The sequence below is a fragment of the Oncorhynchus kisutch genome, linkage group LG21 (genome assembly GCF_002021735.2).
Source record: "Oncorhynchus kisutch isolate 150728-3 linkage group LG21, Okis_V2, whole genome shotgun sequence".
NCBI classification, from domain to species: Eukaryota; Metazoa; Chordata; class Actinopteri; order Salmoniformes; family Salmonidae; genus Oncorhynchus; species Oncorhynchus kisutch.
The window spans coordinates 12,876,265-12,893,021 of record NC_034194.2 but is presented as its reverse complement, the minus strand read 5'-3'; the positions used below and the strand labels follow the sequence as shown (position 1 = coordinate 12,893,021).

Sequence of the window (16,757 nt, the reverse complement as noted above, 5' to 3'; positions counted from 1 at the left end):
TCTCTCATCTTTTCAAGTGGGAGAACTTGCACAATTGGTGGCTGACTAAATACTTTTTGCCCCACTGTACCAGTTAATGAGCTGAACAGTACAGACCAAATTGTATAGGAGGATGCACCTGAACGTGCTTCCAGAACTGCACTGGCTGAGTCGGAAGCCTCGAGCACCATAAGCCAACCAGTCAAGCAGAAGACAGTCCCCATCAAGGATCAGGATCTCTTTATCTGAGACAGAGTCTGAAAGCGATTCAGATATTAAATTGGATGCATTGTTGGCCTCGTCTGACTCATCATCTAAAATGTCTGATTTATTTGACTCTTTGTCTGACTTAATCTGAATCCAATTCATCTGACCGTGAGACGGAGGCATAAACCTGAATGAGATTAAATTAGCTCTAAGGATCAGTACTAGCACTGCATAATGTAATATGAAATGATGGTTGTGTTGTCCAGAATAATTTACATTTCTTTACGAAATTATGTGAAGCCTTGAAAAATAATGCTTTTGAAATGGTTATTTGTCTGGCTGTTCTGAAGATTACATAACTCCACCTACAGTGCCTTCAGAAAGTATTCACACCCCTTGATTTATCCCATATTTTGTTGTGTTACAAAGTGGGATTAACATGGATTTAATTGTCATTTTTGTTAACGATCTACACAAAATACTCTGTCAAAGTGGAAGAAAAATTCCACTTTTATACAGTATATTGATTAGATAAGTATTCAGCCCCTGAGTCAATACATGTTACTATCACCTTTGGCAGTGATTACAGCTATGTGCCTTTCTGGGTATAACATGCCGGAAATACATTTAGAAATCCATGTTATTTAATTATTGTGCGAGTGTCTGCAATGCCAAGGGATAAAATAGAACTCCTTTCTATTTCTGACGCAGATTTTGGGCTGAAAATCCTGCCTCTCCCATCTCCTCATTGGTTTATAGAAGCAGGTACCCGCTTGCCATCTCATTGGTTATACCCACGTGGGTGATTGAAAGACGAACTTTGTTGCCGTGGTAATACTAATGAAAGTATAGCTGGATCACCATATCAGTTCAAAGATGAAAAAGCCTGGAAGGAGGAGAGAAGACTAGAAACGATTCGGTTGGCCGTTTTATGTGTGGATTAATTGTCGGAGTAGAGGTCCTTGTGCATTTCAGGTAAAATAACAACTCAATGTTTATATCCCAGGACAAATTAGCTAGCAACAGCAAGCTAGCTAAATTGCCATACATGTTTAATGGTTTTCGACCTGTCCCCAAATTAATGTAATTGGTTCAGAGTTTGTTTTGATATTTTAACCTGCGTGTCGTGATCGCGTTTGGTGTAGGGGGACAAAATACATTTATGCACGATAAGCGCGTGCGCAGCAGGTTTAGGTTCGGTGTAAGAGCATTCCAAACCTGGATTGTACAACATTTGGCCATTATTCTTTAATCAAGCTCGGTCAAATTGGTTGTTGATCATTGCTAGACAAACATTTTCAGGTCTTGCCTAGATTTAAGTCAAAACTAACTTGGTAAGCAACTCCAGTTTAGATTTGGCCTTCTGTTTTAGGTAATTGTCCAGTTGAAAGGTGAATTCATCTCCCAGTGTCTGGTGGAAAGCAGACTGTACTAGGTTAACCTTTAGGATTTTGCCTGTGGTGGGGTTACACCTACATTTATTTAGGCTTGCCATATCAAACAGGGGTTGAATATTGATTTCAGACATTCCAGCTTTTCATTTAAGCAATATGTCAAAACAAATTCCACGTTAACATTTTGGGGTATTGTGTATAGGTCAGTGACAAAAAAATCTAAATTTAATCAATTCAAAATTCAGTCTGTAAAACAAAACGTGGAAAAAGTCCAGGTGTGAATACTTTCTAAATACACTTTTATTTGGGTCCATATGCCCTGATACCTTTTCTTGTGATAATAACTAATTCATGGGACATGAAGAGTGATGAAGATAGCTATGATGCCTTAAATATTTAACACCTTTGTCTCCGTTTGTTCTAGAAAAATAAAGTTACTATGCCATTGCTTCTGTTCTGTGCCAAAAGGTGCATGCTCCCACCCAAGCGAAAATACACCAAGCCCGTGGTTAGCAGTTGCTGAAACCCCATAATGTAGAAGCACTCTGAGAGCACGTCATTAGTTACCACAGCTAAAGTCATAAACCCCGCCCATTTATACAAAATTAATTTAGTCAAACCTGACTAAATCTAACCATATGCCTAACCTAAATTTGAAATTAAGATAAAAAAACATTAGTCCGTTTGACTTTGTGGCTGAGGTAAACTAGTGACAACACACTCGCATTTTACAGTCAAGTAGCCGCCATTTTTCATTATCCGGACAGGAGCCTGACCTAACCTTATGCCGGGAATCGTAGTTAAAAAAATAAAAAATTTAACACCCTGAAATCAGACAAAATCAGCAACGTGCACCTTGGTGAACTATCGAATGGTAAGTATTTACATGGTGTTAACTGGTGAATTCACGCGGATAGGAGACTTTTGTTCTGACTGTATTTTTAAAACAATGTGGAAAGTGGTTAGCTAGCAAAGTAACGTTAAACGTTACTCCTAAGAGTCCTACTCGACATTTTGAAAATGAATTACAGGGTTGGCTAGTTATTTTGCGCCTGGAGACCAGGCCGGCGCCAATTGAGTAGATCCACTAGCGTTGCGGAAGCGGTGAGATATTGCAGACGTGAAACGCATGACAAAGGTTAACTAACGTTTACTAGCTAACGTTAACTTGTTATTCGCTTTAGCTAGTAACCGGTTACGTAGAACTATGGCTAGCATTGGCTACGCGGCGTGGATGTCTCGCATGGGTTGGTTAACGGGATTGCAAACACTGAAGTCTTAACATAGTTAGCTAAGTCGTTAACATTTAACTGACATTCAAGCATTTCTTGACAACTATTTAACTAGCGTTAATTGTTTCCATGTACGTTACAGTAACGTTTTCTAACGTAGTTAAGCTGCACTGGCTGGCTTGTTTAACAATGCATTGGAAGCTAATTAAGTAGCAGACCGTAAGAGCTTCGCCAGAAAAAAATATCGTTGTGCACAAAAGCACGTGTAACGTTAACTACAGTAAGTAACTAGCTGGTTCTACTCGAATTGGTAGTCCAACAACTCAAACCAAATGTTAGTTAGCTAACTGAATGTAGTTAATGGTAAACCAATGACTCCCAATTCAGTTAAGTATCAATATGTTCAGTATAATGCCTGGTGTCCTGACAAATTGTTCAGGCCCTATAGTAGCTAGCTAAAACGAGACCATCGACGTAACATAACTGATGGCTTTTATCATAACGTTAGCTATTTGTCTTCATTGTAGTAGTTTCGTGATTAGCATGAGCATAGGCGGGTTGATTTGTCACCTGTGCACTAAACTTACCAGGACAATGAATTAAATGCTTATTTGTATGCAATGTGGCCTGAACCTAACGTTGAATTACATTGAATTCTATGTTGGACAGAAATGAGCTTTTGAATCAGTTTCGAATGTTGAATAAAATTCTATTTTAACATACTTTACCGGTTGGTATTTTTGCCATTAGGAATGTATAATTACATCAACTTTTCAGAGCGCTGGTAGTGCATTCAGATTCTAGAGGCTAAAGAAACGCACACCTATTTAGGCGAGTTGCTGGCTAGGGGAGTGGAACACTTTTTAAAAATTAAGGAGAGCCTCACAATCTAGGAGCTCAGATGCAAAAATATTTATGGCTAACGTTTCGACAGACAAGCTGTCTTCATCAGGGTATAGTGACAACACTGCGGGATGACTCATATAGTGTCAAAAGACACACAGGTCTGTAATAATGGCCGGGTGTGGCCTGATATCATTGGTTAATTTACATATTAAAATAGCATACAAAAAACATAAATGGATAGTGTACGATCATAGATACAATTTGGCTACATAAGCCTACAAACATTTACAATAGCATAATCACAAGAATGGCTTCCGATAAAAGTCTAAGTTGAGACCGAAGGGAGCAAGGGTCTTTAAATTAAAGATTCAAGCAGCCTTTCGTTTTAACAATAAATTGTCGAGGTCACCCCCTTTCCTAGGGAGGGTGACATGTTCGATGCCAATATAAAGTAGAGACGAAATCGAGTGGTTTTCTTCCAAAAAAAGTGGGCCGCATTCTGGGTAAGTCAAGCTTTTGCGCCTAGTGGTGCTACGATGCTCCAAGATACGTACTTTTAATTTGCACTTTGTTTTAACCACAATTTTTTACTACAAGGACAAGTTATAAGATAAATAACTGCCTTAGTGGAGCACGCGATAACACCTTTGGTTGGGATCTGTTTCCCTGTTTGGGGGTGTTTGAAGGATCTACATTTATAAGTGCCATTACATTGAGCACAGCCATTACACTTGTAGTTTCCATCCAGTAAGGGAGCAAATACACGTTGTGCAGGGATATCTTGGGGTGGTAAATCAGAGTTTACCTGTTGATCTCTGAGGTTTCTGCCCTGCGAGAATATAGGGACAGAAACCACATTACTGATACTATCATCGGATCTTAGAATGTGCCAATGTTTGAACGATTCCCTCAATTTGTTCAGATCACTTTGAATTAGAGGTTGACCGATTCATCAGAATGGCTGATTTTATTTAGGGTCGATTTCAAGTTTTCATAACAATCGGAAATCGGTTTTGTTAGACACCGATTTGGCCGATGTGTTTTTTTTTTTTTCACCTTTTATTTAATCTTATTTAACTAGGCAAGTCAGTTAAGAACACATTCTTATTTTCAATGATGGCCTAGGAACGGTGTGTTAACTGTCTTGTTCAGGGGCAGAACGACAGATTTTTACCTTGTCAGCTCGGGGATTCGATCTTGCAACCTTACAGTTAACAGTGCAGCGCACTAACCACCTGCCTCTCATTGCACTCCACGAGGAGCCTGCCTGTTACGCGGAAGCAGTAAGCCAAGTTAAGTTGCTAGCTAGCATTAAACTTATCTTAAAACAATAAAAAAAAGGTCATGTTTTGAATTTTCTCAGTGGCATTATTCATCTGACCATTTTTGTACCCCCTCCCCTTGAAATTTCTTTGCGTCTCAGCCATATTAATGTCTAAATCTGATTGTTTTTTTTACAAATTATATTGATTCGACAGAATTGGCTGTAGGGCAAACTGTTTTTCAAGGGAAGTAAGTGGGTGACAACTATCAGCCCTCAACAAACTTACGATCGGTAGGTTTCCTGTAAAGATCAGTGTATAGAACATTATCTTCACACAAGATCAGAAGATCGAGAAAACTAATTTGACATGTATCAGATTGCATAGTACATTTTAGATGCTCAGAACAGGAGTTAAGAAAAGCATGGAACGCCTGGAGCTGTTTTGCATCACCACTCCACAGAACAAAAATATCATCAATATACCGTTTCCAAATACTGATGTTAGGCAAGAAAACATTTTTGAGAGGATTGAAAATAGACCGTTTCGCCATGTAACCCACATACAAATTAGCGTAGTTAGGAGCCATGGGGGATCCCATAGCAGTACCATTTGTCTGAAATGAAGAAATCATTAATCTGAAAGCTTGCGCACAATATAAAAGATATATGCAGGAGATGCATGCATACTTGTCGAGCTCGTTTACATGGTTCTGTGCATGCTTCAGAGATCTGAACACTACCAGCACTTTACAGAGTTGATGTAATTGTACATTCCTGTGAATATATTGTCTCACATTGCTGCCGCCAAAAGGATCAACTGCACAGACAAACTGTAAAGTACGTTAAAATATAATTTTATTAAACACTCTGGCTTGTAGAGGGAGGAAACTTTCCCGAGTCAAACACAAATTTCTGTCCGACATAATATTCAATGCAATTCAACTTCGGATTTCCAGGCAAGCAATGATGTTATGCCTGAAAGTTATGTTTTGCTTATTTGAATTGGCTAAGTGCAGTAGGTGCTTAACTGTTATTGGAACAGTCATTCAAATAATTTTACTCATCATTGCATTAAACAGATGGCGACCGATCAGACGACTGATCATGTAAATGGGAATAGTACAGAGGAACCAATAGATATAACTGAAGTGGACACAACTACAGCTGAAGTTATCCATTCAGACAATTTCCAGACTTTATTAGATGCTGGTTTACCACAGAAAGTTGCAGAAAAACTAGATGCAATTTACATAGCAGGTAAGTGCATGTTAAGCATAACATAACTGTTTTTTGTTGTCATGTTCTTCCTTTTTAGTTTGTATTTCTATTAGAAACTTGTATTTATTTACCTTAGCAACTTTGTGTGATATATTTACAAACTAAGCTATCCCCACCATAACAAAGAACTGTGAATTTGATTCCATTGTGTTTGGGTAGAGTTAGCCATAGCAAAGCTCGTTAACACTAATTCTGCTAATAGGTTATGCATGTATAAACTACACATTGACACATCCAGCCCAAAGCGGGAGCTTTAAAATATGCTTTGTAGTTGCCAACCAACGTTCCGCAGCATGTCTTTATTTAAGGATGGGGGTGTTGTGTTGTCTTGATATGGTCTCCGGGGGGAGCAAAAGAAAAGCGTAGTGGGGATTTTCAGATGTCTGAATTGACTTGTGCATGTACAGCTGACCTGGTTCATGCAGTAGGATGAATGCTTTGGGTGTGGGTGCTGTTAGCAAGATACTTTTCCCCTCCTTTGATTAGCTTGTTCGTGTGCATTTCCTTGGTTTCTGTAAGCATAAATCATTATTCTTCATATTTTATAATGTACAACTAGCCTGTCTGGTTACTATTTCTGGCAATGTTGATAATTTTGGGGGGTTTTGGTTGTCCACATGATGATCTCTATACTCAAATACTGGAGCAACTCAACATTGCTGTGATGGTTTACCGCTAAGATCTGATTGGACATAATCCCATGAGTTCTTTGTGATTTCATTTGCAAACAGTGGTTATATTTGAAATGTCGCCCTTCTACAGGCTTGGTATCGCACAGTGACCTAGATGAAAGGGCTATTGAAGCATTGAAAGAATTTAACGAAGAAGGTGCTCTACAAGTCCTGCTTGAATTTAAGGAAAGTGATCTGTCGCACGTGCAAGTAAGTGGCCACTGCGTTACACTTAGTTGAGGATGATTTAATGATACGCGGGGAGTACTAAAAGCTTCAACTTTCCTTTTCAGAACAAAAGTGCCTTCCTCTGTGGAGTAATGAAGACTTATAGACAGAGGGAGAAGCAAGGAACCAAAGTTTCAGATTCCACGAAAGGACCAGTTGAGGCGAAAATAAAAGTATGTCAACACCAGGAATGAAGTTTACTCTTTGTAGAGATGAAGGCATAACTCTTTTCCAATATCTTGGCTTAGCCAATTGTAAGAGTCTTGCTCATTTGTTGGCCGACTTGATCTTGACTTAGCTCGTCTGAGTATTATACCAATGTTACATAAGTCTGTCAGTTTAGGCTACGCGGTCACATTTTTTGCATAGCTGATTTATTGTGGTTGTGTGAAAATCAAGCGGTGTCTGTGTGTGGTTACAGCAACATTCAATATTTTTTATTTTGATAATGACAGGCTCTGCTTGATAGAACCATCTATACACTTGATGTGACAACGGGTCAGCGGAAGTATGGAGGGCCCCCCCCAGAGTCTGTGTATTCAGGTGCTCAACCCACTATTGGAACAGAGGTAAGGTCTTTATCTTTCAGCGAACAAACAATTTAGAATAAGACATTCAAATGTCGACAAATCTCTGTTTGGCCTTATGATGACGTTTGTAATTCTGGAGTGACTCTTGTTGCACTGAGAGCTTACCGCTAAGATCTGACTGGGCCAAATGTTTAAAAATTCCCATAAATATTTTACATTTCCAGAACTGACCACTTTCTTAGCTGCTCACAAATGTTTTTTCATGACTTGTTTCATGACCTCCCTTTGCAGATATTTGTTGGGAAAATTCCTCGAGACTTGTTTGAGGATGAGCTGGTGCCACTCTTTGAGAAGGCGGGACCTATCTGGGATCTACGTCTAATGATGGACCCCCTGAGTGGCTTGAACAGGGGCTACGCCTTTGTCACCTTATGCACTAAAGAGGCTGCCTCGGAGGCTGTAAACCTGGTCAGTGTCTCCCCATGCTTCCAGTTATGGTCTGTCTCTTCAGCCTAATCAGTCAGTTTGGAAGTATGAACTTTGGCATAGTCTGTGCCATGGCTGTTTCATATTTATCCTTGTCACACTGGTTGATGAGTTCCTCTTTCCCCAGTGTAATAATCATGAAATACGCCCCGGCAAACACATTGGAGTGTGTATATCTGTTGCCAATAACCGGCTGTTCGTCGGCTCCATCCCCAAGAGTAAAACGAAAGAACAGATTGTGGAGGAGTTTGCTAAAGTCACAGGTAAGAAAGATCTTTGTTGATGGGTGAGATGGGTACTTTTCATTTGATTTTGTCAACGACATGTCTTGTAGTTGTAACTAAATACATGATCACATTTTGCTCAAACCTCGCTTAACTTTTTCTATTTCTAACAGAGGGTCTTAATGATGTCATACTGTACCATCAGCCAGATGACAAAAAGAAGAACAGAGGTTTTTGCTTTTTGGAATACGAGGACCATAAAACTGCTGCTCAGGCCAGACGCAGGCTAATGAGTGGCAAGGTGAAAGTGTGGGGGAACGTGGTTACTGTGGAATGGGCAGACCCCATCGAGAACCCAGATCCAGAGGTTATGGCCAAGGTAAGTGATCTGCTGACTACAATGTGTTATGTCCCAAAGGGCACCCTATTCCCTATATAGTGCACTGCTTTTGACCAGGGCCCATTGGACCTGCTCAACAGTAGTGCACTATATACAGTGCCTTCAGAAAGTATTCATACTCCTCGACTTATTCCACATTTTGTTACAGCCTGAATTCAAAATGGATTAAATAGATTTCTCACCCATCTGCACACAATACCCCATAATGACAAAGTGAAAACACATTTTTAGAAATGTTAGCAAATTTATTGAAAATGAAAGCCGTTATAACATTTACATATGTAGTCGCACCCATGTAAGAAACACATGTTAGAATCACCTTTGGCACAGATTTACAACAGAGTTTTTCTGGGTAAGTCTCTTAAGAGCTTTGCACACATGGATTGTACAATATTTGCACATTATTATTTTTAATATTCTTCGAGCTCTGTCAAGTTGGTTGATCATTGCTGGACAGCCATTTTCAAGTCTTGTCATAGATTTTCAAACTGGTTTTACGTCAACTGTAAGCAACACTGGAGATTTTCATTTGATAAATTTCCAACCTGAAGTCTCGCTTTATAGGCTTGCAGTTGATGCTTGATCAACCTTTGATGTCTTTAATTTAACAAAATACAACCACTAGTCTTTAAGTGGGTGCAGATCACACTGATGCCTGTGTGTAACCCATGTAGTTGAAGATCTTAACACGTTACTCATTGTGCATTTCAACCCACAGGTGAAAGTTTTGTTTGTCCGAAACCTTGCGAACAGTGTTACGGAAGAAATACTTGAAAAATCCTTCGGCCAGTTTGGTAAACTGGAGCGAGTGAAAAAGCTGAAAGATTACGCCTTCGTTCATTTTGATGAGAGGGACGCTGCAGTCGAGGTACTTTATATTGAGTATATAATGAGAAAACATTGGTAAGTAAATTACATTGTGTACAGTGTAATTGTATGATGACTGTAGTTTGCCATCATCTCCACAGGCGTTGGCTCAAATGAATGGCAAAGTTCTGGAAGGAGAGCACATTGACATAGTTTTTGCAAAGCCCCCTGATCAGAAGAGGAAGGAACGCAAAGCTCAGAGACAAGCAGCCAGAACAAACATGTAAGACATGGCTTTACAAAATATATTTTTTTGCGCTCCACTTTTCAAGGCCCAATTTTTTTAAATTGGTGCATGACTGATTCTAAAGCCTTGTTTACACTGCAGGCCCTAATGTTCAAATCCGTTTTGGAGTACTGACTGTCAAAATGGCATGGTACAAGTGACCAAATCAGATTTGTGGGTGTTCAGATGGCAGTTATTTGCTGACATGGCTATGCCAGTTGTCATAGTAATGATAGGTGTGTGTGCAGTGATGTAGGCTGATTTGGCTGTGCTTCCTATCAATCAGAAGTTGTGTAGCAAGCTAAGGTAACAACAATGCCTGCCATGGATGTTTCCCAGTTGCTTTGAAAGTTCAAATAGTGTCATAGTGTAATAACACTTAAAGCCTTTTAAAATGAGTTCTTTTTGGCTAGCCACAGCAGGCAACTATCTAGCTAGGTAGCTGTTTGTCTTTCTAGCACATTCACTCATTTGTTTGTAAACAATTAACAAGCTAGTTACCGACAGTTTGATCTTGTCAAACTGTCAACAGAGCAGCTAACAAGCAACAATATATGCCTAATAACAGTAAAAAAACAAAAAAAACATATTTTACCATTCAGAAAAGTTGCATGGCCAGGAATCAGATTTGTATCTGATTTCAAACCACCTACGAAGGTGGTTTCAAATAAAAGTTTATTTGTCACGTGCGCCGAATACAACGGATGTAGACCTTACAGTGAAATACTTACAGGCTCTAACCAACAGTGCAAAAAAGGTATTAGGTGAACAATAGTTAAGTAAAGAAATAAAAACAACAGTAAAATAACAGTAGCGAGGCTACATACAGGCACCGGTTAGTGGGGCGGATTGAGGTAGTATGTAGATATGATTAAAGTGACTATGCATATATGATAAATAGAGAGTAGCGTAAAAGAGGGGTTGGCGTGGCAGGACACCATGCAGATAGCCCGGTTAGCCAATGTACGGGGGGCACTGGTTGGTCTGGCCAATTGAGGTAGTATATACATGAAGGTTTGAATTATCTGATTTCATGTGATTTTTGGCTGTTCAGACTGCAGGAAAAGTAACCGATTCTAATTGAGTCACTTTAAGCTGCCAGTGTGAACAAGGCTTTAGTGATCAAATCAGAACAATGAGTCCATGTGTGTTCAGTGCCTTGAACATTTTTGCCAGGTTCTGCTTGTTTCTCCCATAGGTATGATGATGATTATTATTACAACTACGGCCCCCCTCAGTTGCCCCCTCCCACAAGAGGCGGCCGGGGTAGGGGAGGTTATTCTTACCCACCCGACTATTATGGCTACGATGATTACGACGATTATTATGGTTATGATTATCCCAACTACCGCGGGGGATACGACTATGACTACGACTACTACGGCTATGATGACTTTCAGGCTCCCGCTAGAGGAAGAGGTGGCAGAGGTGCAAGGGGGGCATCCCCAGCCAGAGGTAGGCCAGGCGCTCCCAGGGGAAGAGGTGGCTTTTCCCCGCGTGGTGGTCCAGGATCAAGCAGAGGAGGTGTGCAACAGAGAGGCCGCGGCGGGGTACGTGGTGTGAGGGGTGACCACAGTGGAAATGTAGGAGGAAAGCGCAAAGCTGATGGGTACAATCAGCCAGATTCCAAGCGGTGCCAAACCAATAATCAGAACTGGGGCTCTCAACCCATTGCTCAGCAACCGCTCCAAGGTGGTGATCATTCTGGTAACTATGGTTACAAATCTGACAACCAGGAGTTTTATCAGGATTATTTTGGGCAACAGTGGAAGTAGAACATTAGGGCTTTAATTCCAAATCCTTTTTTAGACTTGATCTGATTGGCCCTAAATCCATATGGTTGCCTCACTTTTTTTCCAATTTGTTGACATCTGGCAAGATTTCTTGTATATATTTTAATAATCTGCTTGTACTTGAACAGTAGTCACACTTCCAACTGTTTTTGACTAACTGGTTTTTATTTTTTCAAAGTTGATTAATGCGATTTCCATAATCAGGTTTAAAGATTTAAAAATGTGCAATCATGTGATCCAGCTATTTTATTTGGCTGTAGTTTTATGTATGTTTTAGTGATTCCATGTTTTAAGTAGCTAACAGCAACTAAACTTATGTCTCCTAAACATGTACCTACTTAAAACAAATGAAACCACAATTTGTATGTTATAGAAGATAATGCTAGGAAATGGCGTGTCTTGTAAAAAAGAAGAAAAAAAAGACTAGTCCTATTTATTGGGCTTTACATTTTGGCTTGTATTTTTTTTGCTATTTGTCTGCTTTTAATAAACATACATGCAGAAGTGTACAAAACCTCAAATTGTGTTTCAAATTCATGTTTCGGAAAATTCTCTCTTCAAATTGCCTTCAAATTTAAGGCTCCTTGCGGAAGAAAATAACTAAAGGTTTGCCTATGTTTGCCACATGCAGCAACTTCACTTTTGCATGCCCTAAAAAATGTTATCACTTATTTCAGTAGTCAGCATATTCCACAATTCAAGTGATACGTATGTGTAGAGACATACTCCATTTGAGTTGTTTTTTAATTCGAGACCGTATCTCGAACATTCTCAATTTAGATTTCACAATTTCGTAGCCCAAATTAAATGGATTCCCGTTTTAAAGAAATGTCATGAAAAGTGGAGTCTTTCTCCGATGGCCAGTTCAAATGTATCCCTTTGGCTATTAAGGAATTAGTCTTTGAAGATGTTCTTGTCCCCGAAGGCTCTATATAGTCATTGGTAGCCTTAACACGGATCTTACGTGTTTCTCAATCAAATTAAGCAACAATGGGAATAATTGGCATGCATCAACTGTCTGTACGTAGTGCTTGTAGTTTGGACATAACCACCAATCTTTCCATATCCCAACCACTTGAATCTGGTTACCTTTTAAAATAACACAGCAAGGCCACTGTTCTGCTCTACCTTTTCCTGACGGCATAGCCTTGTTGCATGTGAAGTTGAAGGGTGTAGAGGTCTTGGTGAATGTCTAGAAACCCCTTTGCTTTTTCCTTACTCAAGTTAATTTGCTTGTTTTTAATGTGCATTGGACTGTGTTCTGTAGTTACTTGTGGGTAGCTAGCTGGATGTTATGTGGTCATCTGTTGTGATCTATCTTCTAATTGCGTCCTTTTGTTACCTGACTAGCAGGGAAAAGTGGTCGAGGCCGGTCCTGACCTGTCACTATGAAGACTGACCTGCTATGTGGGCTTATACTGGAAGCTGCCAATTGAAGTGATGGTAAGGTCAACTCAATGGTCCAATGATATTCCAACTTTACAGGAGCATATCTGCCAGATTAGAAGATAATCAAAAGGGCAAACTCAAGGCACTTGTTGCTTGGACTTTTTAGACCGTTGCTGCAAATAGAGTTTTCACACCTCTGAAAACCTCTCAAAGCTAACGATCCAGATCATATTCTGCGCATGTTATTTTATGCACACTTTGTAGCTGCTGCTCACACTCCCCTCCTGTTTTTCTTTTTACTCACCCTCTTCTGGACCATGCTGATGTAGCCTATGACTTTCTCATATTTCTGAACAGCTGAAATAACCCCAAAGTGATTTGATCTAATGTTCCCCCAAAATATATTAAGGCTATTACAACCATTGTCTGTTGTAACAGATATTGCAGTTGCACAAGCAGGAAGCAGTCCTTACACATTCATTCCATTGGAGAAAAAAACAGTCAGGTTTTTGTGTGAAGTAGGCTAATGCTTTATAGTCATATCGTAGCCACTAGCCAGAGTTCCTGGGGGGGAGAACACTACTACTTTGACTGCCTGTCTGCCTCCTGCTTAGCCAATGCTTGTGATGAGAAAATAACATTAAATCGCTAATTAGACTGCGTCTCTGTGTCTTGCTTGTGTTTCATATGCTGCCTAAATTGCTGCATAGAACTAGAACTCCCCACTTGAGTTTTGCTTTGGGGCAAAAGATTATCTGCGTTTCAACCACACCCAGACCCTACTAACTACTATTTTGCTTTTCAATGACAATTCAAGTACCGCACGAGTAGGTGTCCTAGCTGTTTCAACTCTGGACAGGTGAGCATGTATTTTAACCCGTTAACCAGTGTCTGACAATGGCCGAGTGTTTTGCATCGCCCGGCGCGATTATTCCTTGTGTCGTTTTGTCAACTACTGCTTAGACTGCCTACTATTTGTCATAATCTTCATAGTATGCTGCCATATCGATGATTGCTGGAAAAAATAACTAGCCAATGTTTGCGATGAGAAAATAACATTAAATCACTATTTTGACTGCCTGTGTGTTTTGCTCGTGTTTGATATTCTTGCCTAAGTAGCTGCATGTTAACTCAGCAGCTAAAAAGAACATGGACTCGCTAGACTGCTTATGTTTGCAACAGACAACTGTTCCAACCGACACAGTTTGTACAAAGCATGACGGCTGCATGTAACACCCCTCCTGAAAATAATTACATTAAGTCATGCTTGAGGCATGGAAAGCATAGTTTGAACATGTTGGCCATGTCTTAAGCATAGACAAAAAAAAACATATATGTATATAGTGTAGGCTACAACATTAAGTGGAAGCAGCAGTGGAACACTGAGCAGACACTACTGTGGGCAGCAAGTTATGTAAAAAAAAAAAATACTGCACATGTGCAGAAAGCTCATTATCCACGGCAAGTGTGGTTCCAGAAAATCCAAAACCACAGCCATGCCATTGTTATTATAAGCTTGCCACCTCCCCCATGTCTCCAAAGAATATGCCATTTTAAAATTACTATTGAAGATGTTGAGTTCCCAGTGGAATGTTCATCCCGAAATGTAGTTATGCCTTTTGCACTTTGTCTAAGTTTGAAGTGGCTCAGAGGAGCTTGACACCAATGTATATTTTGATGCATAATGCAGCTTTACGATGGAATAGACCTATTTAATTATGTTTTGATTTTGATTGGTTTTAATATGTTTAGGAGGGTTTTTAGGTTTAACCAACTGGCATAATGGTCAGGCATTCCAGGAAAGTGGTTATTTTCAGAACTTGTCTTTAAAGGGTCGGTTAAATTACCTCAGTACAGAGGATAAAACTGCCCTGTCTACTGTAAGTATGGAAACGTAATTGATGAAAGCAGGGCTTGTTCCATGTAGTTTGTTTATTATAGATGCTGCATGCTGTTATTCTAACACTGCCAACAGTCAAGCTGAGCATGTTAAATAATCTCATATAATGAGAGAATGAAGGAACAAACCTTGCTTTCATATGGTTTGAACTGCATTGGCTATGTGCTTATTCATATAATGTAGTTACAGGTTGTATAATAGTTTAGGAAAATGGTACTTGTAAAAGCTTGAAGGAAAGACATGCTTTTTTCAGAAGCATTGCAGTGTCCCTTTTTCTTTCTGGGATAGGATAGTAAGTATTTTGTATATGATCCATTCCTTTTGGTTGCCGCTGAGTTTTCAGGCAACCCATTTGGAAGGTTGCATACACATTTAAGTTTGAGAGACATCAGTCTACTTTGTGTACATACATTTGCCTAATCATGATGTACAACATGAATGTCGATCCGACATCTATGAGCTGCCTTTTCGTCACATGTGACAAGTGTCTTGAATCTGCATCATGTTGAGCATGTAATTTAGTATCGGAGTTAGCTGGATATGACTTGGTATATCCAGTTCAAATGGGATACTGCAGCTTAAATAAAATAAAAATATGTATTTCCTGGATCGCATAAAGGAGACCACTTAATCAGGTTTTGTACACAGTTGACTCTGAAAAGCTGTTACCAGTTTAAACAGTTGTTGGTGGCTAACAATTGTTTTTGCATTCTTGCAAATAAATTGTTTTATACTGTAAAGTGAGGCGCGTGTAACTTATTTTTAAAATAAAGTTCTTGATTTTCATCACTGTCTTACAATATAAAAATATATTTGATCAATTTATGACTATTCGTCCAACATGGTTGTATACATTTAAATGTAGATGTTATGGAATAACGCAAACTATTCAACATTCTGCTTTGTGCACCACACCTTGGTATGGAATTTACGGCAATGGTATGAATTTAATTTCACTAAAGTTCGTGTTACTTTTCAAACATACTATTTCGTTTAGGAAATTAAATAGTTTATGATTATGAATAACAAGCAATTACCAGTTGAGACTACAGTACTAAAGATTTTCCAGTAGCTTCGCCTATCCCTCCCGCTCTGGTCTACTGGCACTTCCTGTGGTGAGGATTAGAACCGGAAGTGACGACCATCGGATTAAGGGAACTCGATCCGTCAAGGAAATCACAATACTTTCTGAAATGGGAAATAAAAGTGCTAAACATAATTAAAAGGAAGATCTATCGTTGAAGAAATTAGAAAACAATGTGAAACCTGAACAAAATTATGACATGGTTCGCTGTTTGAAGTACTAATTGATGGGATTAAATTGTGTATTAGTAAGTAGCTAAAGTCGCGAGCCTTCCTTGTTAACTTTAGCATACGCATCCAACGTTATATAACGTTAGAGCTAGCTAGTACATTTTTAGCTGGTGTTATTGATCACTTGTTTAGGGTGTCCATCTAGCTTTTTAATGTTTACTTCAACAGACCCCATTGTAAAATGGAACGTATTCGAGTTTATTTGGAGAATCTGAAGCAAGGACTGCAAATTGATGTCCTGAGGGAAGTTGGACGTCAATATCCTGTCTTTTGCTTTCTTCTGGTTTTCATGCTTTCATCAACTATACTTCTTAATAGGTAGGTTTTGTGGACATACAATGGATATTTGTTCATGTGGGATGTTAAATGTCATTTGAAGTACCTGTAGTTAAAGTTCTCTTGCTCATTCTGGAGTGTCAGGAAAAGTTAGTTCAGCACACTGTCTAAACTCATAATTTCATAATTTATTTTTTAGTTCCGGTATTAATAACCAGACGTCTAGCTATTATGTGTCTGACCAGGTTTTTCT

General features: G+C 39.3%; 2 protein-coding genes across 13 annotated transcripts in view; both read left to right on the top strand.

Annotated features, from left to right (window-relative positions):
- Positions 1–967: 967 nt before the first annotated feature.
- Positions 968–16,508, top strand: LOC109866638 (heterogeneous nuclear ribonucleoprotein Q-like). 11 transcript variants are annotated; one of them, XR_004204713.1, is made up of 13 exons: positions 2,697–2,718; positions 6,002–6,179; positions 6,963–7,081; positions 7,165–7,272; positions 7,555–7,668; positions 7,921–8,097; positions 8,243–8,378; positions 8,513–8,718; positions 9,458–9,607; positions 9,708–9,829; positions 11,031–11,382; positions 12,979–13,068; positions 16,397–16,508. XR_004204713.1 is itself a non-coding variant. In XM_031800817.1 (12 exons), exons 1-12 carry the CDS (start codon positions 2,452–2,454, stop codon positions 13,015–13,017), a joined length of 1,707 nt encoding a protein of 568 aa, XP_031656677.1. In that variant the 5' UTR covers positions 2,183–2,451; the 3' UTR covers positions 13,018–15,654. The 11 variants fall into 11 exon arrangements, 9 of the variants coding, with proteins under 9 accessions (XP_020311000.1, XP_020310996.1, XP_031656677.1 ...); XR_002251712.2 differs by having other exon boundaries at positions 12,976–13,068; XM_031800817.1 differs by lacking the exons at positions 2,697–2,718; positions 16,397–16,508 and adding an exon at positions 2,183–2,454 and having other exon boundaries at positions 12,976–15,654.
- snx14 (sorting nexin 14) overlaps positions 16,030–16,757 on the top strand; it is a 28,274-nt gene continuing 27,546 nt past the window's right edge. For both annotated transcript variants that reach the window (XM_020455405.2, XM_020455404.2), the window contains exons 1-2: positions 16,030–16,245; positions 16,397–16,546. In XM_020455405.2, coding sequence (XP_020310994.1) covers positions 16,410–16,546 — 137 coding nt within the window. In that variant the 5' untranslated portion in view covers positions 16,030–16,245; positions 16,397–16,409. The remainder of the gene's footprint in view (positions 16,246–16,396; positions 16,547–16,757) is intronic.